Source organism: Neophocaena asiaeorientalis, unplaced genomic scaffold, assembly GCF_003031525.2.
Source record: "Neophocaena asiaeorientalis asiaeorientalis breed wild unplaced genomic scaffold, Neophocaena_asiaeorientalis_V1.1 scaffold629, whole genome shotgun sequence".
In the NCBI taxonomy this organism is placed as follows: Eukaryota; Metazoa; Chordata; class Mammalia; order Artiodactyla; family Phocoenidae; genus Neophocaena; species Neophocaena asiaeorientalis.
Genome location: NW_020175468.1, coordinates 341225 through 364130, shown reverse-complemented (window position 1 = coordinate 364130; position 22906 = coordinate 341225). Strand labels below are relative to the sequence as shown.

At 40.5% G+C, this 22906-nt stretch overlaps 1 protein-coding gene and 1 pseudogene across 1 annotated transcript in view; both read right to left on the bottom strand.

Annotated features, from left to right (window-relative positions):
• LOC112415420 (zinc finger protein 160-like) overlaps window positions 1-22906 on the bottom strand; it is an 83993-nt pseudogene that overhangs the window by 13702 nt on the left and 47385 nt on the right.
• Window positions 1-22906, bottom strand: part of LOC112415649 (ATPase family AAA domain-containing protein 1-like) — a 38310-nt gene that overhangs the window by 5009 nt on the left and 10395 nt on the right. Inside the window, 2 exon segments of the mRNA XM_024768796.1 lie at window positions 8246-8372; window positions 19663-19755. Coding sequence (XP_024624564.1) covers window positions 8246-8372; window positions 19663-19755 — 220 coding nt within the window.

The following is a 22906-nucleotide window of genomic DNA, read 5'->3' as shown; positions in this document are numbered from 1 at the left end:
ACTAGAGCTAATCAATGAATTTGGTAAAGTTGCAGGATACAAAATTAATGCACAGAAATCTCTTGCACTCCTATACATGAATAACTAAAGACCAGAAAGAGAAAGTAAGGAAACAATACCATTCACCACTGCAACAAAAAAAGAATAAAATACCTAGGAATAAACCTACCCAAGGAGGTAAAAGACCTGTATTCAGAAAACTACAAAACACTGATGAGAGAAATCTAAGACGACACAAACAGATGGAGAGATATACCATGTTCTTGGATTTGAAGAATCAATACTGTGAAAATGACTATACTACCCAAAGCAATCTACAGATTCAATGCAATTCTTATCAAATTACCAATGGCATTTTTCACAGAACTAGAACAAAAAAAATCTTAAAATCTATATAGAAACACAAAAGACCCCAAGTAGCCAAAGCAATCTTGACAGAAAAAAAACAGAGCTGGAGGAATCAGGCTCCCTGACTTCAGACTATACTACAAAGTCACAGGCATCAGAACAGTGTGGTACTTGCCCCAAAGCAGACATATACATCTATGAAACAGAATAGAGAGCCCCAAAATAAACCCATGTACATATGGCCAATTAATCTACAACAGAGGCAAGAATATACAATGGTGACAGTACCTTCAATAAGTGGTGCTGGGGAAAGTGGACAGCTACATGTAGAAGAATGAAATTAGAAAACTCCCTAACAACATAAACAAAAATAAACTCAAAATGGATTAAAGACCTAAATGTAAGGCCACATACTATAAAACTCTTAAGAGGAAAACAGAGAGAGAACACTCTTTGACATCAATCACAGCAAGATCTTTTCTGACCAACCTTCTAGAGTAATGGAAATAAAAACAAAAATAAACAAATTGGACCTAATGAAACTTAAAGGCTTCAGCACAACAAAGGAAACCATAAACAAGACAAAAAGACAACCCTCAGAATGGGAGAAAATAATTACAAACGAATTAATGGACCAAAGATTACTCTCCAAAATATACAAATAGTTCATGCAGCTCAATATCAAAAAAACAAACAACCCAATCAAAATATGGGCAGAAGACCTAAACAGACATTTCTCCAAAAAAGACATACAGAGGGCCAAGAGGCACACGAAAACATGCTCAACATCACTAATCATTAGAGAAATGCAAATCAAGACTACAATGAGGCATCAGCTCACACAAGTCAGAATGGCCATCATCAAAAAATTTACAAACAATAAATGCTAGAGAGGGTGTGGAGACAAGGGAACCCTCTCACACTGTTGGTGGGAATGTAAATTGATACAGCCACTATGGAGAACAGTACGGAGGTTCCTTAAAAAACTAAAAATAGAATTACCATAAGACCCAGCAATCCCACTACTGGGCATATACCCAGAGAAAACCATAACTCAAAGACACATTCACCCCAATGTTCATTGCAGCACTATTTAGAATAGCCAGGTCCTGGAAGCAACCTAAATGCCTATCGACAGACCAACAGATAAAGAAAATGTAGTACATATACACAGTGGAATATTACTCAGCCATAAAAAGAATGAAATTGGGTCATTTGTAGAGACGTGGTTGGCCTAGACACTGTCATACAGAGTGAAGTAAGTCAGAGAAAAACAAACATCGTATACTAACGCATATAGGTGGAATCTAGAAAAATGATACAGATCAACCTGTTTGCAAGGCAGAAATAGAGACAAAGACATAGAGAACAAACGTATGGATACCAAGGGGCAGGGTCGGGTGGGATGAATTGGGAGATTGGGATTGTCATATATACACTATTGATACTATGTATAAAATATATAACTAATGAGAACCTACTGTATAGCACAGGGAACTCTACTCAATGCTCTGTGGTGACCTAAATGGGAAGGAAATCCGAAAAATAGAGGATATATGTATACGTAGAGTTGATTCACTTTGCTGTACAGTAGAAACTAACACAACATTATAAAGCAACTATACTCCAATAAAAATTAATTTAAAAAAACTAATAAGTGAAATGGTAATTACAGGGAAATTTGCTGCTTTAAATGCTTATATTGTAAAAGAAGAAAGTATCTTTTAACATGCTATTTTATACTAATATGTGTAAAATAGATAACTAATGAGAACCTGATGTACAGCACAGGGAACTCTACTTCACTTAGCTGTACAGTAGAAACAAACACATTGTAAAACCACTATACCCCAATAAAAAAAAAAAGAGAATATTGAAAAACATTTAGCCAGAGTCATTAATAACAGAGGGAGAGGGCCCAAAACAATAAAATCAGAAATCAAAAAGGTTACAATGGACACCACAGAAATACAAAGAATCAAAAGAGACTACTCCAAGAAACTATACTCCAATAAAATGGACAACCTAGAAGAAATGGGTTAGAAAGGTACAATCTCCTAAGAATGAACCACGAATAAATAGAAAATAGGAACAGACCAATCACAAGTACTGAAATTGAAACTGTGATTAAAAATCTTCCAAGAAACAAAGGTCCAGGACCAGATGGCTTCACAGGTGAATTCTCCCATTCTAATATTCAGACAAGAGCTAACACTCATTCTTCTGAAACTATTACAAAAAATACTTTTGGAGAGGAAGGAACACTTCCAATGAACTCATTCTGTGAGGCCATAATAACCCTGACACCAAAGCCAGAAAAAGATATTCCAAAAAAAGAAAATTACAAGTCAATATCACATATACGCAAAAACCCACAACAAAATACTAGCAAACAGAATCCAACAATACATTAAAAGAATCATAAACCATGATCAAGTAGGATTTATTCCAGGGATGCAAGATTTTCAATATCTGCAAGTCAATTAATATGATACACCACATTAACAAATTGAAGACTAAAAACCATATGATCATCTCAGTAGTTGCAGAAAAAGCCTCTCACAAAATTCAGCACTGATTTATGATAAAAATGCTTCAGACAGTAAGCACAGATGGGACCTACTTCAACATAATAAAGACCATATATGACAAACACACAACTAACATCATACTCAACAATGAAAAGGTGAGAGCATTTCCTCTAAGATCAGGAACAAGACAAGGATGTCCACTCTCACCACTTTTATTCAACATACATTTGGAAGTCCTAGCCACTGCAATCAGAAAACAAAAAGAAATAAAAGGAATCCAGATAGGAAAAGAAGTAAAACTATCACTGTATGCAGATGACATGATGCTACACGTAGAAAATCCTGACGATGCCACCAGGTAACTACCAGACCTCAGCAATGAACACGGTGAAGTTGCTGGATAAATATAAAAAATAAATATACAAAAATCTGTTGCATTTCTATATACTAACAACGAAATATCAGAAAGTGAAATTACGGAAACAATCCCATTTACCATCTCATCACAAAAAATAACATTCTGAGGAATAAACCCACCTAAGGAAGCAAAATAACTGTACTTGTAAAACTATATGATGCTGGGCTTCCCTGGTGGCGCAGTGGTTGAGAGTCCGCCTGCCAATGCAGGGGACGCAGGTTCGTGCCCCGGTCTGGGAGGATCCCACATGCTGCAGAGCAGCTGGGCCCGTGAGCCATGGCCGCTGGGCCTGCGCGTCCGGAACTTGTGCTCCACAGCGGGAGAGGCCACAGCGGTGTGAGGCCCACGTACCACAAAAAAAAACCTATATGATGCTGATGAAAGATATCAAAGATGACACAAACAGATGAAAATATATACCATGTTCTTGGATTGGAATAAGCAACATTGTTAAAATTACCATATTACCCAAGGCAATCTACATATTCAATGCAATCCTTATCAAATTAACAATGGCATTTTTCACAGAACGAGAACAAAACATTTTTTAAATTTGTATGAAAACACAAAAGACACCAAATATCTAAAACAATCTCGAGAAAGAAGAATGGAGCTGGAGGAATCACACTCCCTGACTTCCGACAATACTACAAACCTACAGTCATCAAGACGGTATGGTACTGGCAAAAAACAGAAACACAGATCAATGGAACAGAATAGAAAGCCCAGAAATAAACCCACTCACTTATAGTCAATTATTCTATGACAAAGAAGGAAAGAATATACAATGGAGAAAAGACAGTCTTTTTAGTAAGTGGTGCTGGGATAACTGGACAGCTACCTGGAAAAGAATGAAACTAGAACATTCTCTAACACCACATACAAAAATAAACTCAAAATGGATTAAACAGCTAAATATAAGACCAGATACTATAAAACTCCTAGAGGAAAACAAAGGCAGAACACTCTTTGATATAAATCACAGCAATATTTTTTTGGATCTGTCTCCTAGAGACACGGAAATAAAAGCAAAAATAAACAAATGGGACCTAATTAAACTTAAAAGCTACTGCAAAGCAAAGGAAACCATAAAAAGTACGAAAATACAACCTATGGACTAGAAGAGTATATTTGCAAATGATGCTACCAAAAAGGAATTAATTTCCAAAATATACAAAATTCATATAGCTTAATATCAAAAAAACCATACAACCCAATCAAAAAATTAGCAGAAGACCTAAATAGATATTTCCCCAAAGAAGACATAAAGATGGCCAACAGCCACATGAAAAGATGCTCAACGTCACTAATTATTACGTAAATGCAAATCAAAACCACAAAATCCTATCACCTCACACTGGTCAGAATGACCACCATCAAAAAGTCTACAAATAGGGGACTTCCCTTGTGGTCCAGGCAGTAAGGCTCCACGCTGCCAATGCAGGGGGCCCAGGTTCAATCCCTGGTCGGGGAACTAGATCCCATACGCATGTCGCAACTGAGAGTCATACAGCAACTAAGAAGTCCGCATACCCCAACTAAATATTCTGCGTGCCACAACTAAGATCCGGCGTGGCCAAAAAAAAAAAAAAGTCTACAAACAGTAAATGCTTGAGAGGGTGTGGAGAAAACAGAACACTCCTACACTGTTGGAAGGAATGTAAACTGCTGTAGCCACTTTGAACAGTATGGAGGTTCCTTAAAGAACTAAAAATAAAGTTACCACATGAACAAGCAATTCCAATCCTGGGCATATATCCGGAAAAGATGAAAACTCTAATTTGAAAAGATATATGCACCCCAATGTTTATAGCAACACTATTTACACTAGCCAGGACATGGAAGAAACCTAAATTTTCATTGACAGATGAAGGGATAAAGAAGATATGGCACATATATACAATGGAATATTACTCATTCATAAAAAACAATGTAATAATGCCTTTTGCAGCAACACGGATGGACCTGTGAAGTCAGACAAAGAAAGACATATATGATATTACTTATACGTGGAACCTAAAAAAGTGATATAAATGAACTTATATACAAAACAGAAATAGACTCACAGACATAGAAAACAAACTTACGGTTACCAAAGGGGAAAGTGCAGGATGTGGGGGGGCGGGGGGTGGGCGAGGAGAGAGATAAATTAGGAGTCTGGGATGAACATATACAAACTACTATATATAAAATAGATAAACAACAAGGACCTACTGTATAGCTCAGGTAACTATATTAAATATCTTGTAAATTTCTATACACCTGAAATTAACACAACATTATAAATTAACTATACTTTAAAAATAAAACCTCTTGTGTAGATGTTTAAACAATGTTTCAAAAAGGTGTAAAGATCACTTAATGGGAGAATGCAGTCAGTGGAACAAAAGGTATTGACAGGACTTCCCTGGTGGCGCAGTGGTTAAGAATCCACCTGCCAATGCAGGGGACATGAGTTCGAGCCCTGGTCCGGGAAGATCCCACATGCCATGGAGCAACTAAGCCCGTGTGCCACAACTACTGGGCCTGCACTCTAGAGCCCACAAGCCACAACTACTGAGCCCATGTGTCACAACTACTGAACTCTGGGTGCCACAACTACTAAGCACATGTGCTGCAACTACTGAGCCCACGTGCCTAGAGCTGGTGCTCCACAACAAGAGAAACCACCACAACGAAAAGTCTGTGCAACGTAACAAAGAGTAGACCCTGCTCACCACAAGTAGAGAAAGCCCACGCGCAGCAACACCCAACGCAGCCAAAATAAGTTAATTAATTAAAAATAATTTTTTTTAAAAAGTTGTTGCCAAAACTGGATACCTACTAACAAAAGTATTTACTTAGACCATTACCTTACGCTACAGACAAAAATTAACTCAAAGTGGTTCAAAGACCTAAACCTAAGTCCCAAGTATATAAAACTCCTAGAAGTAAACATACAGAAAAAGTTTCTTGACATTGGAACCACAAATGATTTATCAGGTATAACACCAAAAGCACAGGCTACAAAATAAAAACAGATAAATTGGACTATATCAAAAATATAAACTACTGTGCATTAAAGCACAGTGAAAAGACAACCAACAGTAAAAGAGAAAACATTTCTAAATCACATATCTGATAATAGTTGAGTATGAAGAATATATATTTTATAAAGATTCTAAGAGGGACTGATAACAAATTCCACCACAGGGACCCATCCCCAATCAACCATCCCATGCGTTGCAAACATAAAACAAAAACCCCAACAGTAACATGGAAATTTGAACCTAATGATAAAATAAAAAATCATTTATAATGCATAGAAATGTACAAAATGAAAGTACCAGTGTCATAAACACATTATTGTTCATCACTGAAGGTATCCCTCCACTTCATAAGCTCTCATTAACATGCTTCAAAATTCGCTGTTGGGGTAGAATGAACAATGGCACAGGCAATGAAAAATGTGGCATCAACAACACTTTAGCCAACAGCCTCACAGATATGAGAATGTGAGCTTTGACAAAGTTGTCCTGGGATAAATTCCTATACCAATTTAAAGAGGCTAAAATGTATGGTCATTGAGACACATGAATAACATGGTCACAGTGCCCTTGAGACAGGCTTTTGTGACAGTCCCCAAAGCCAGAAAAAAACCTGGTAAGATTTATCAGACTCTTGTGATACTTTCTATCTCATATCCTAGAACATGCTGACCACTCTAATGAGTAGCTTCGAGTGGTGATTTTGTACAGAGCAAGAAAATATTACAGCATACGAGGAATAGTGTCTCTGTCAAAATTTTCTGTTACCCAGTAAACACTCTCCATAGAAACTCCACAAGAGGCTGCCAGATAAACATAGGTGGATTATCACAACAAGGAAACCAGGTAAAATTTCAGACCTTAGGAATATACTTCAAAGAAATTTAAGAGGTAAAATCATACAAAGTAAGGAGAAGGTAAAATTAGGAACAGTCGACATTCCCAGACTAGATAGAGCAGTACAAGAGTAAAAATAATACAATGTGTAAGGGTCAGATGTTATAGGATCTTGAGATGGGACCATGTACTCGACCCACAGATGCCAAGCTAAGAGCCTGAAAGATTCACACATGCACCCCTTGTAGGATTTGGGATCAAAAGGAGCACCTCTCCGTCCACTGTCCTTACACTCCTCCTAAGTAACAATCACAGAAGATCCAATCCACCCGCCTGTCCCACACACCCCTAAACAAAAGAAACAGCCCTTCTGAGATACCCATCTTTGTTTACACTTTTGACTCCCACACAATGTATTCTTGGCTATTTTTCACATTTCTCCCCACTGTCCACGGCTCTTTCTCTTGCTCCAATGTGGAGATAATATTCAGATCAGAAAAAGAAATTCTGGGACTTCCCTGGCAGCCCACCGGTTAAGACTCCATGCTTCCAATGCAGAGGGCACGGGTTCAATCCCTACTCAGGGAACTGAGATCCCACAAGCCAGAAGGTGTGGCCAAAAAATTTTTAAAAAAGAAACAGAAGTTCTGGTTTATCAGGACAAAGAAATGTGAAGTGCTGTGGTTTTCCTAAAATCCCGGTTCTTTGTTCAGCTGAGGGGTGAGGACATTACAGATGGGTCGGGAAAAATATTTCACAAATTCATCCACCGCCTCCCTTCTACACAGGGAACGGTGTAATATGCGGACATCAAGCTCTCTTCCTGCAAAAACTGAGTCAAAAACCAAAAGGCAGAAAATAGGAAATTTGGTATTTTTTAAAGTTTGCCATTGAGCTTTGTACGTAATTAAGCTCTGGGACAACCCCTGATGTAACATGAAACGTGCAGAGCATCTGAAGAAAGGGTCAGTTTAAACTCACGATGCCACATGATGTGAGTCAACAGGGCTTCCCAAGAGGCACACAAGGGAAAATGCAAAGATACCCAAGGGCAGATCCCAGCTCTGAAGGGAAGTTATCCTCACCCAGGGAGAGCAGGTTCCTGTAGGTCTCCACCATCACGTCCCTGTACAAGGCCCTCTGAGCAGGGTCCAGGCATTCCCACTCCTCCTCAGTGAATTCGATGGCCACATCCTCAAAGGTCAACCGTTCCTGAAATGAAACCACATTTCACCAATGGGCCATGAAGAGTTCTCATCTTCATACAAATGGAAAAGACGAGGAAAGGGTAAGGACTGATTCAATTAAAGTATGTGTTCTACCAGATCTATTTAGAGGTATTTGGAAAAATTATGTATCTCTAATCTTAATTTCTTATACTTTTTCATAAGACCTTATGAGGTCCTCCAATTAATATGATTTTTCGTCACTGTCGAAAATCTATGAAACGCCTATAAGTAACACTCAACGCCATGTTGTCTATGCAGAAGTGTCAGGTATTACGTTCTACACACTGAGTGAGATTCAGTATACAGATGAGATGACAAAGTTCGCAGTGCTTTTAATGAAATATCAAAATTTCAACTATGATGATGATAACAACAACTAAAAGTGTTTGAACACTTCCTATTGCTCTAAGTTACAGTAATGTTACTCTAAACATTACTCTAAGTAAGTACTTTTACAGGCAAGATCTTGTTATCAACATAACAGCTCATTAAAGAAAGATCTGTCCCCATCTTACAGAGGACAAAAACTATCACAGACACTCTGAGAAACTTGACTCCGATCAAGAAGGTAAGAAATGTTACAGCAAACACTTGAACTCAGAGGGCTGTGCTCAGCAACTGAAGCTTAAGAATCAAATAGTTAAGTAATACAGAAAGCATTAAAAGTACATTGACAGAGGGTTCCCTTAGAAAACTTGAAAGAAGTCCAAGGTGAATGGCATGAAAGGTCATTACAGATGTGGACACACAAGCACATACACATAAATGTTAGTAATCTTACTACTACTTAAACCATTAACAGGATTGCATAGAAAAATTCCAGGCAATGGAATATACTGAAGACAATTTCAACTGAAAAAAGATATATAGTTTTAAAATCATGATGTCTTTTTTCTAAACCACAGACTTGCACATCCATGTACTCATGCACATACATATCTATAAAAAATAACTGAAATGAGAGAAAAATCTCTTGACAGATTTTTGGACAATTTTTTATCATCGTTTTATTCACGTGTATTTCAGCATCTTTCAGACACTGAAAATGTATCCGCTGTACTCAATTTAGTTTGTCAACGTGATTCTGTAGTAGGATACTAAAAAAAAAAATGGTATGAACATTTAAAAAAAATACAATACTTGAACTCAAATCTCAATAAGATAACCATGCTCAAAAATATAAATACAATTTTATCCATTTAAATTTACATAGCTAGGCATTAACAAAAGCCAAAGAATTTCTTTGTTTTTGCCACCAATAAAACATTGATTAGAAATTAGAAAATTTACTATTACACATTATTTCCACAGGTTATGAAAAAATATATCATAATAGTAAAGTTAAAAACTTCCTGGACAATTAAAAATCAAGAAAAAAAGGATATGGAAAAAAATAAATTCTGATTAAACAAGAACATTTCAAGAAACGTCATGAACAGAAGGAAACACTCGATGCATTCCCTCTGGAGTTAACAGTGGAGTGAAGGGGGCTGGCCAGGGCACCTGCCTTTCACCACTGTACAGTGTGCCTAAGCAGGGACCACTAGAGTAAGTAACGGGGGAAAACAGAGAGCAAGGGACACACTGTGAGAGACTTGGAACTGCTAGTGTTCACAAATATAAGGACACAGAAAGATGAAAGGATGGAAAAATACATTCCATCCTAAAGAGAGCAGGAGAGAATACATTCTATCAGACAAAATAAACTGAAGAAAAACAAGTGACATGAGACAAAAAAACATTATATAATGATAAATGGGTCAATTTACCAAAAAGAAGTATCAAGTAAAAATATATATACATCTAACATTAGATATCTCAGAAAAAGGAAGCAAACATTAAAGGAAATGAAGAGAGAAATAGCAGCACAGGAATACTATGAGACTTCAATGCCCCAGCTGAACTTACAGATGGAACCAAAAAGATCAATAAGGAAACTATAGACCTTACCGGTTATTAGATATAACAGATCACAAGACCCAAGAGCAGAAAACACATGCGTCTCAAGCACACATAAAGCATTCTCCATGAGAGACCACATGTTTGGCCAAAACACAAATCTTAACAATTTTAAGAGACTGATATCATAAAAGTAAACAACAATGAAATAAACAGCAGAAGAAGAAAAAGAAAATTACCCCAAATGCGGAAATTAAACAACTCACTCTTAAACCACTAATGGGTCTAAGAAGAAATCACAAGGGAATTTTTAAATATATGGATGAAAAGGAAAATACAACCTACCAAAAGTTATAACACACAATGAAGGCTGTACTAAAAGGAAATTCAAAACTGCTAAATGCTTACAGTAAAAAAAAAAAAAGATCTCAAATCAGAAATTTATTTTTACACCTCTAGGAAGTAGAAAAACAAAAACACACTAAACCCAAGTTTAGCAGAAGGAAAGAGGTAAATAAGAAAAAAGAAACCAGGGACTTCCCTGGTGGGGCAATGGTTAAGAATCCGCCTGCCAATGCAGGGGACACAGGTTCGAGCCCTAGTCTGGGAAGATCCTACATGCTGCAGAGCAACTAAGCCTGTGTGCCACAACTACTGAGCCTGCATGCCACAACTACTGAAGCCTGCATGCCTAAAGCCCAAGCTCTGCAACAAGAAAAGCCCCACAATGAGAAGCCTGCACTCCGCAACAAACACCCAACAACGAAGACTCAATGCAGCCAAAAATTAATAAATTAACATATTAAAAAAAAAAGAAAGATTAGACCAGAGATAAATAAAATAGAAAGTAGAAAAATATAAAAATGAACAAACCAACAGTTGGTGTTTTGAAAAAACTGAATGGGAAAACCCTTAGCTACACTAAGAAAAAAAGAAAAAAGATTCAAATAATTAAGAACAGATATGAAAGAGAAATGATTGCAACTGATGTCAAAGAAAGTTTTTTAAGGAAGATAAGGAAGTACTATGAACAATAATGTCTACAAATCACAGAATCTAAAAGATACAGGTAAATTCTTAGAAACACACAACCTACTAAACTTGATTTATCTTTATGAAATAAAAAATCTGGAGATTGGTTCAAGATGGCAGACTAGAAGGACATGCTCTCACTCCCTCTTGCGAGAGCACCGGAATCACAACTAACTGCTGAACAGTCATCGACAGGAAGACACTGGAACTCACCAAAAAAGATACCCCACGTCCAAAGACAAAGGAGAAGCCGCCATGAGACGGTAGGAGGGGCGCTATCACAATAAAATCAAATCCCATAACCGCTGGGTGGGTGACTCACAGACTGGAGAACACTTACACCACAGACGTCCACCCACCGGAGTGAAGGCTCTGAGCCCCACGTCAGGCTTTCCAACCTCGGAGCCCAGCAACGGGAGGAAGAGTTCCTAGAGAATCAGACTTTGAAGGCTAGTGGGATTTGACTGCAGAAATTTAACAGGACTGGGGTAAAACAGAGACTCCACTCTTGGAAGGCACACACAAAGCAGTGTGCGCATCAGGACCCAGGGGAAGGAGCAGTGACCCCATAGGAGACTGAACCAGACCTACCTGCTAGTGTTGGAGGGTCTCCTGCAGAGGCAGGGGTGGGGGGTTGTGCTCACCGTGGGGACAAGGACACTGGCAGCAGAAGTTCTGGGAAGTACTCCTTGGTGTGAGGCCTCCCAGAGTCCGCCATTAGCCCCACCAAATAACCCGATAGGCTCCAGTGTTGGGGCGCCTCAGGCCAAAGAACCAACAGGGAGGGTACCCAGCCAAACCCAGCAGCAGACAAGCGGATTAAAGTTTTACTGAGATCTGCCCACCAGAGCAACAGCCAGCTCTACCCACCACCAGTCCCTCTGGATAAACCCAAGGAGAAACATGCCAAGACACACAGTAATCAAATTGGCAAAAATTAAAGACAAAGAAAAATTATTGAAAGCAGCAAGGCCAAAATAACGTACAAGGGAACTCCCGTAAGGTTAACAGCTGATTTCTCAGCAGAAACTCTACAATCCAGAAGGCAGTGGCATAATATACTTGAAGTGATGAAAGGGAAAAACCTACAATCAAGATGACTCTACCCAGCAAGGTATAAAAGGAACGAAATTGCGTCATTTGTAGAGAGTCGTGGATGGATCTAGAGACTGTCATACAGAGTGAAGTAAGTCAGAAAGAGAAAAACAAATATCGTATATTAACGCACATATGTGGAATCTAGAAAAATGGTACAGCTGAACCAGTTTGCAGGGCAGAAACTGAGACACACACATAGAGAATAAACGTATGAACACCAAGGGGGGAAGCCGCGGGGGTGGTGGTGATGGTGGTGTGATGAATTGGGCAATTGGGACTGACATGTATACACTGATGTATATAAAACTGATGACTAATAAGAATCTGCTGTATACAAAAAACCCAGAAAAAACCTACTTATTAGGTTTATAGACCTGTGTGCAATTTTAAAAAAAGAAAACACTAGTGTTACCTTTAAAAAAATTTTTAAAAAGGTACCTATGGTAAAACAAAAATATGTGTTTTCGAGATATCACATAGATTCATTTTTTTCTTTCCTGTCTTTCAGCTTCTACAACTGTCTTATTTAAGCCCCTCTATTAATATATAAAATATGCCACTGCAAAAAAAAATATAAACAAAACCCACAACCCAATCCAAAAATGGGCAGAAGACCTAAACAGACATTTCTCCAAAGAAGACATACAGATGGCCAAGAAGCACATGAAAAGCTGCTCAACATCACTAATTATTAGAGAAATGCAAATCAAAACTACAATGAGGTATCACCTCACACCAGTTAGAATGGGCATCATTAGAAAATCTAGAAACAATAAATGCTGAAGAGGGTGTGGAGAAAAGGGAACCCTCTTGCACTGTTGGTGGGAATGTAAACTGATACAGCCACTATGGAGAACAGTATAGAGGTTCCTTAAAAAACTAAAAGTAGAATTACCATACGACCCAGCAATCCCACTACTGAGCATATACCCAGAGAAAACCACAATTCAAAAAGACATACACACCCCAATGTTCACTGCAGCACTATTTACAATAGCCAGGTCATGGAAGCAACCTAAATGCGCATCGACAGATGAATGGATAAAGAAGGTGTGGTACATATATACAATGGAATATTACTCAGCCATAAAAAGGAACGAAATTGGGTCATTTGCAGAGACGTGGATGGATCTAGAGACTGTCATACAGAGTAAAGTAAGTCAGAAAGATAAAAATATTGTATATTAACACATATACGTGGAACCTAGAAAAATGGTACAGATGAACTAGTTTGCAGGACAGAAACTGAGACGCAGATATAGAGAACAAACATATGGACACCAAGGGAGGAAAGTGGCGGGGGAGGTGGTGGTGGTGTGATGAATTGGGAGATTGGGATTGACATATATACACTAGTATGTATAAAATGGATAACTAATAAGAACCTGCTGTATAAAAAGATAAAATTCAAAAGAAAAAAATAAAAAAAAATAAAATTCAAAAGAAAAAAATAAAAAATTTGAACCGAATTATAACTAGAGAAATTCAAAAAGTAATCAAAAACCTCAAACAAAGAAAAACCCAGGGCTTCCCTGGTGGCGCAGTGGTTAAAAATCCACCTGCCATTGCAGGGGACACGAGTTTGAACCCTGGTCTGGGAAGATCCCACATGCCATGGAGCAACTAAGCCCATTTGCCACAACTACTGAGTCTGCGCTCTAGAGCCTGCAAGCCACAACTACTGAGCCTGCACTCTAGAGCCTGCAGGCCACAACTACTGAGCTCACATGCCACAACTACTGCAGCCTGTGGGCCTAGAGCCCATGCTCCACAGTAAGAGAAGCCTGTGCACCGCAACAAAGAGTAGCCCCCACTCGCCACAACTAGAGAAAGCCCACGCCCAGCAATGAAAACCCAACACAACCAAAAATAAATAAAATAATAATTTTTAAAAAACAAACAAACAAGAAAAACCCAGGACCAAATTCTATGAAATATTTACAAAAGAATTACCACTAATCCTGCTAAAATTACAGAGTTGAAGAGGGAACTCTTGCAAATTCTTTCTATGGAGCCAGCATGATTCTGATACCAATCTCAGACAAAAACACAACAAGAAAGTAAAACTAGAAACCAATACCCCTGATGAATATTGATGCAAAATCCTTAACAACATACTAGCAAAATAATACCACATTAAAAAGATCTGACATGTTGACCAAGTGGATTTTATTCATATAAGGCAAAGAGGAGTCAACATACAAAAATCAATTAATGTGATACACCACATTAACAGAGTAAAGGAAGAAAACACACAGGACCATCTCAATTGATGCAGAGAAAAGCATTTGACAAAATTCAACAACCTGTCAAGATAAAACACTCAACAAACCAGAAAGAGTAAATTCTCTCAACATAATAAACGCCATTTATGAAAAAAGCACAGCTAACAACATTCTCAATGGGGACAGACTGAAAGCTTGTCCTCTGAGATCAGAAAGAAGGCAAGGATGCACACTCTCTGCAATACTGCTCAACAATGTACTGAAACTCCTAGCCAGAGCAATTAGATAAGAAAAAGAAATCTAAGTTATCCAAACTAAAAAAGTAAACTTACCTTCTTTCCTAGATGACAAGGTTTTATATGTAAAAATCATAAAGATTCCGTAAGAAACCTGCTATATCAAGAGTGTTAGAAAAGTCATATACAAACTCCAAATGCAAAAATCGGTTGCATTTCTATACACAATGAACAATGTCAGAAGAAAACAAGAGAACAATCTTATTTACTATAGCATTAAAAAGGGATGAAATATTTAGGAATAAATTAGCCAACATGGTGAAAGACTTGTACACTGAAAACTACTAACCATTGCTAAAAGAAATCCAAAAAGATACAAATAGAAAGACAACCTGTACTCATGGGCTGGAAGACTTATTCTCTTAAAAAATCCAAGCTACACAAAGTGTTCTACAGATTCAGTGGACCCATTATCAAAATTTCCATAGCAATCTTTGCAGAAATAGAGGGGAAAAAAAAATGCTAAAAGTCACAGGGCAGTTCTAGAGACCACAAGTAGCCAAAAGTCTCTTGAACAAGAAGAAAGGTGAAGGCCTCCCTTTTTATTTCAAAACATATTAAGAAGTAATCAAGATGGTGTGGTACCGGTATAAACACAGATAACATAAACCAAATGAACAGAACACAATACTCAGAAATAATCCTTTGCATATATGTAAAATGTATTCACAAGGGTGCCAAGATACACATGGGGGAAAGGAGAGCATCAATAACAACGGTGCTGAGAGAAGAGATATCTACTAGGAAAAGAATGAAGCTGGAATCTTGCCCGTATCAGAAGTAAAACCTTCTGTCTGTCAAAGGATACAATCCAGAGTGAAGAGACAACCTCTGAGGAATGGAGGTGATAAAAGTAATTTAAAGAATTTCCAACTGCCAGAGATTTAGGTTGATTTCATAGTTTAAATCTGATGATAAACCAAAACACCCTCTGCCACTGATGTCTATTTTTGAACTTTCCATTCCATTCCCAATCATTAAGATTTAAGGAGAGTGACTCACATGTTTACCTTGAACTGCCTTAGAAAAAGTCAGAACTGCTCCAATTGGTCTGATTTTCAGATTTTACCAGGTTTGTGCACGTTAATACCTGACTTCCAAGTGCAGCTTCTGTACCCTGGTTGACAGAGTGGACAGTGCATCCGGATGGGGCCCCTCAAGAGCCCAAGAGCACTGACACCACGTCTCCAATCCGTGGGTGTGAAATCTAAGTGCAGACGACAGACCCTGAGGGAGGGCCCCGGGTGAGTGTGAGGTACAGGTGTCAGGCAGGATACTTCAGAGTCAGACAAGATCAGCAAGTCCAAAAAAGGGCATTTCGGAAAAAACAGACTGAGAATCAACCAAAAATATGACTTTACCTGAGAAAGAGCCATTTCCGACTCCTTTTCTTTCCTCTCCCTCCTCTTCCCGGCTTCCTCCTCAAGAAACGTGAGTCTTTAGAGGTTGACCTTGAAAGTGGAAAACAGGCTGTTTAACGCTTGCAAGCAACACACCCCCTTACTGAGTCACCACCACACACACAGGGAAGCCCTCAGCATGTGGAACAGACGGTCTTCTGCTGCCCACTGTCCCAGGAGGGGCTCAGGACAGTAACTCCCACACAGAGTCTAACAGGTGAGTTTTCCCACCCTTTCTTCAGATCTCGCTCCCCTCCTGGTGAGGCCCTCACCTACCCAGCAGCAGCGGGCACCTCAGCTGGACCCGACGATCCCCTGCAGGTCACAGACCAGCCCTGATCCATCCCCACGCAGAGCAGAGCCCTCACCCTCAGCCCAGATCTCAGCCCTCAGGAACGGGGGGACCCAGAGTCCTGATGTTCAATGACGGATCCAGATTGGAATCACCTGGGGCAACATAAATATTATCGAGCTTTGGTCCCACACTGACTACATGAAGAGGAATCCCTGGTCAGAGGGTACAAAACATGTCTATGCATAAAGCCTCATCGATCTAATGGGAAGCCTGGGTTGAGCAGCACTCACAGGAGGCAAGCCCAGCACAGCCCCCACTTTCTTATTCTTTCCCAGCTTTACTGAGGTGTAACTGATGAATTAAAATGATGTAAATGTAAGGTATACAAAGTGATCCTCTGAGAGATGTGTATACTGTGAATAATTGTCGCTATCAAGTAAGTCACACTTCCATCAACTAACAATTACCATTTTGCGTGTGTGTTGTGAGGACACTTAATTGTTTCTCTGTGAGCAAATTTCAAGTATATAGAAACAGTATAGGCAGCATGCAGTACATCCGATCCCCAGAACTTATTCATTTTACAACTGAAAATCTGTATACTTTGACAGACATCGCCCCATTTTCCCTACCACCCAGCTCCTGGTAACAGCCTTTCTACTCTATGGCTCTATGAGTTTGACAACTCTAGTTTCCATGTACAATATCTGTCCTTTGTCAGGCTTATTTCACTTAGCATAATGTTCTCTAGGTTCATTCATTTTGTCATAAATGCAGGATTCTTGATTTTTCATATTTATATACAGTGAATAACTCTGCTTTATACATATTCTATACATACTATACAATATACAGTACATGTTTTGATACCACGATTTTGTTACCCATTCTTTTGTCAACAGACATTTTGGTTGTTTCTGTTCCTTGGCTACTGCAAATACCGTAATACTCATGAGACTGCAGATGTGTCCCTGAAAACACTGATTTCCTTTCCTTTGGATATCTGCCAGAAGACAGTTTGATAGATTGTGTGCCTGTTCTATGTTGAATTTATTAAGGAACCTCCATATTGTTTTCCAATTTAGCGGTACCATTTACACACCCACCAACAGCACACAAAGGTTCCCTGTTCTCTGTATTGTGCCTCTGTGCATATTTTGGGAGGGACAGGAGTGGATAATAGAGTACCCAGCACTGGCCTGGCAGCAAGAAAGTTGCAGCTGCATCTTCCCAAGGATGAGCCCCCGGACTGCAGATCACTGCAGTGTTGCTGTCCTCGGATTCTTGCAATAATCTTTCCCAACAACACGAGACTACGACTCTTCTCAAGTTGGGCTCATAGACCCATACCTAGCAGGACCTCCCTACTAAAAACATTCTGCAGTCTTAAGCTGACTACTCATAATTTCCAGTCTGGACTCAAACAAACTTACAAACTCTCATGGGGTCCAACACAGTGTCCATAGAGCCCATAATGATCCCCTCATCCTGTTACACAACGACAGAAAACATTTCAAGCCCTAATAACTCATGCATGAGGGATAATACATAAGAGGACACCCAAGGACCCACTAGACACAAGGCACCGTATTTTCATTTACAGTGACCCAGGCAAAACACTGGAATCTCCAAAAAACTACTAAAAAGAGAGAGATTTCCAACGATGCACATGCCCCAGTGAGACCCCAACATCTTCCAAGGCAACACTCCAGATTCTCTTTGCATCTTTCCAAATGCATATGAAACTTTCTTCACTTGCAACACCAAATACTCAAAGATACCAACGTTAACGCAAAAAATGATCTGAGATTTCCCCTATATTACTCTATTGGTGGCATGATGACGCTTGCCCTCCTAAAAGAGCCAACAAAAGTCAGTGTGTGGAGTGGATGCTGGGGGGCACCCTCTAGATCCAGCCCCTTAAGACCAAGGCACCCATCCGCCTGCACCCAGAGCTCCCTGTGGGCTCTTCTCAGGCCATAGTTCTAACAGTGGAGGATAACATTTCTCTCAAATTCCACTTTCTTCACTGCTGCTCACGTGTGATCATGAGTTATCAAACCAAACCCATGCAGGCAAATGTGAGCCTCAGCACTGACGTCCCAGGAACCTGAGCTAAGACACTAGGGCACCTCAAACCATTCCATGCAGGTTCTCCAACAAACCCACTGCCAGGTTCTCCAGCCTGAACTGAGACATTCCTTTCCAAGAGATCCACACAGCCCTCGATCCCGTAACTACACTTGGGACAGGGGCACACACCATTCACTGGCCTCATCTTGATGCCCCCACTTGCTGCCATATCCCTCCTGCGGTCCCTACAGGCTCCCCTCCGCTTTCCCCATTTTTCTACCTCTTCTCCATGCATGATTGACTAAAGGAGACTAAAAGGCACAGGGACTTCTCGGCAAAGGGATCCAAACAGGAATGTACACAAGCTGCCACCCAAAGGATATTGGGCGTTCAGTATGAAAATCAAGAAACTGGCCCTTTGGGCTTCCCTGGTGGCGCAGTGGCTGGGAGTCTGCCTGCCAATGCAGGGGACACAGGTTCGAGCCCTGGTCCAGGAAGATCCCACAGGCCGCGGAGAAACTGGGCCCGTGCGCCACAACTACTGAGCCTGCGTGCCACAACTACTGAAGCCCGCGTGCCTAGAGCCCGTGATCTGCAACAGGAGAGGCCACCGCATTGAGAAGCCCGCGCACCACAATGAAGGGTAGCCCCTGCTTGCTGCAATTAGAGGAAGCCCGTGTGCAGCAACAGAGACCCAGTGCAGCCAAAAATAAATAAATAAAATAAATGATCCTGGTCCTCTTGGGAAAGTCTGCCACCTGGGGACATTATGGAGTCTGGGTACAAAGGCATTTGAGATCAGGGAGGACGTCTCAAAGAGGGGGTCCCTAGGTCTCAGTTTCCTGTTGTCCCCACTCACACCTACTTGGAAGACGTTCTAGCTCTTTAAGGGAGGCCTCCTTCATGCCCCATTAGGTTCTCCTTCTGCCCACCCTTAGCGCAGTGAAACCACTACCGCTGACTCTGAGCAGATGACCTGCTGGAAGGCAAGGCTCCTGTCCAAGGTGGTGACTGGTCCCTGGATGTGCACAGCCTGGAACACTGGGGGCTGTAGCAGAGCAGTCACACAGCACACTAAACAAGAGGACACCTCAGGACACCGCGTGAGGACATCCATGGGCTTTTTAGGACTCCTGTATCTTGGGGCTCTTCTTTTCAGTAATTTAGTAGCCACATGTGGTAAAGATCAATTACAGCTGAAATGTCCAGAATGCAGGAAACATCCTCATCACCTGCCCTGTTCTCTTGGTCTCCCTTGAGGATTATCCAGCCCAACCCACAGTCCTAACATCTAAAGACACCTCCAGTATCAGGTACTGCAGCCATCCTGGGAAGGGGAGGAACACTGTGAGCCCTTAAATAAAGGGTAACCAGGAAAGACTGAAAATAATCAATGGAGAAGGGCTTTCAGATGAGGGTGATTGACTTTAAAGGCAATAAAACCTGCTTAAAATGACAGAGATTGTCAAGGCAGGATGGGGAGCCCTCTCTGAGCCTAGACCTGAAGGGGGACAAAGGGCCTGAGCATGGTGATTTAATAACAAAAGGTAAGAGCGGAAACTAACATCTGAGACAGATGGTGTTTGGAAACAGAGAAAAGGTGAGTGTGACCAGGCAGAGTGAACCATGAGAAAAGCTCCCAGGATGAGGCTGGGGACACTGGCAGGGCCCTGAGGATGACACAGGGCTGAGCAGCCACAGGGAGGAGTCAGGGTTTTCTCCTGGGGACAAATGGAAGCCAGTGGAGGTCTGAGTGTCAGGAAGTGACAAAATCTCCCTGGAGATTTATCCTTATTCATGGAAGACACCTGATGATGGTCTCCGACTCGGAGCCTATGTTTCTGCATCCATCCTACTGTTTTTCTTTTAGTTTTTCACTTTGGGAGGCCTGGGACCCACTTAATCTTCTAATTACAAGTGGGCACTCCCTCCAAGAAGAACCGCCACACACAGACACACGCCCAACCTGGCCAATCATCTCAGGGGTCAGTGTTCCTCACGCTCAGAGTTTCTGGTCTAGTCTCTCATCTCCATGTTACAATAGGGCTCCCTGAGGCCCAGAGGGGAGACATTTATGACAAGGTCTGAGCTGAGTGAATAGAACCCGGTGTGAATGAATTCTGAAAAGGTCACCTGATGGGCAAGTGGGCACAGTTTGTCTTTATCAACCATCCCATTTAACACCAGGACCATCTTTCATGTGCCTGAACAAAGGAAACTTCTCTTTCAAGGTTCGAACACACTGGTACCAAGCAGGTAATTCTTCTCTATCAGAAGACTGCAGTAAAATGTTTAAAAACACAGAATTGCAAATATATATCCCTGGTGCAGAAAACATTGTAAGGGATCAGCTTAGAAATAAGATCTGAGCAATCCTTTTCATCGTGAGTTAGAGGGACGCTGTTGGAAGAAGGTTCCAAGTCAATCCCACCCATCCTTCCTCATTTGCACAGAAGAGTCAAAAGGGACCTGAGGGAAACGTCTTCGTATCACCTCATAGCTCACTATCCTCCCCGACCACAGAAAATGGAAAAAAAGGATTAGACTAACTGGTTAAACTAGGTTTTGACTGTTACTATAAAAGATCATTGACATCTTTGCCAAGTACTCATCAAAATAGTCTGAAGTTATTTCTACTTACCAAAGAAAATTTCAAATATATTAGATGAAGAGAAGAAAGCACTCAGGCGAGGAATGAATCTGAAACAAATTTGAAAAAGAAATAATGTGTGTATTATTTTTAATCTAAAAATCTGGTATCAAAGTTTTAAAATAAAAACTGAGGGTATATCACATTTGGAAAAGAATGACATGACTAGAATATTGGAGACTAAAAAAGCTTATTTTATAAGTTAAAAATGATTTATAGGAAAGAAGAAATTGAATGAACTAAGATTTATTCCAAGCTACAAAAAGAACCATATGTAAAGAAAAATGTAAATCCATTAAAAAAAAACAATGTTGCCTTAAAAAGCGACCACCACATAGTGACAGAGTCAGTCATCTCTTGCCCCACTTCTCCTCTCCCCTGACTTCTACCCCGTGTCAGGAAAAGGTACGGGGGTGACAACTGAGTGAATCAAGTCACTGCCTGCTGGCTCAACAGGGTTTGCAAATGGAAGTTATCTTCTGACACAAATAATAACAAAAGGCACAAGCCTTATTGACAGGAGTTTTGCAATTCTCATCCTCATCTGTATAATTTAAAGAAATTTTAAATGTATTAGAGTCTAAAGACACGAATCAATATCATCACAACTTAATCATCCATATTCAATCAACTCACCATCCACCTGGATCCAGTTTACCCTCTCTACTTTTACTAGGTGTTTCCATCTCATTCTGTTCACCTGTCTCCCTATTTCATCTTGGTCTGTGTGTCTCTTTTTATTCCCCTCTACACTCCTGCTGTTTCTCCCCTCTTATTTCTTCCCTCACACCTGTCCTGCCCCACTCTGCAACTTATTCCCCTTCGAGATGTTCTTTCTCTCCAACCTTTCTGATTCTGTCAAAAATCTGCAGGTATTTCTGCCTCTTGTTTGCCTCATCTCTGCCCTCCGGGTTACACTCCTTCTCTCCCTGTTACTCTCTCTTCCTCCCCACTCTCTGGAACCCCAGGTGGCTGTGCTTCCCTCCTGCTCTTCTTTCTTCCTCTGCTCTTGTCACCCTTTGGCTTCTTTCTCTGCCAGCACCATGATGCACTGAAGTCCATGGTTCCACGTTTTATCCTCTCCACGTCTGACGTACCTCACCACCGTTCGCCTCCCCCTCCTCCAGGGCAGCTCTCCCTTGTTGTTTTCCAATCCCTGGAGATCTGGCTTTTTCATTTACTTCTCTATTTTATTCACCTGCTACTTTCAAGGCTTAATCTCTTTCATTTTACTACCTCTTTGCAAGTCCCTCAGCCACCCTCTACGTTCCCATCGGTTCTCCCTCATGCTTTTCTCCTTCGCAGTTTTAATCTTTCTCTCAGTCGCTCAGTCTCTGCTTCTCCTGATGCCCCTCGCCCATTTAAGGGGCTGGAGACTGAATGAGATGCCCGCGGACCGGAAGAGCACATTTTTCAATAGAGCTGAATACGACACGGAACAACACTAGGTGTCACAAGGCTGGACCAGGTCACCTCCCCCAACGCGGGGTGAGGGGAAGGGCTGACCAGGAAGGGGAGGCCAGAGAAGCAGAAGGACCGGCCTGAGGAG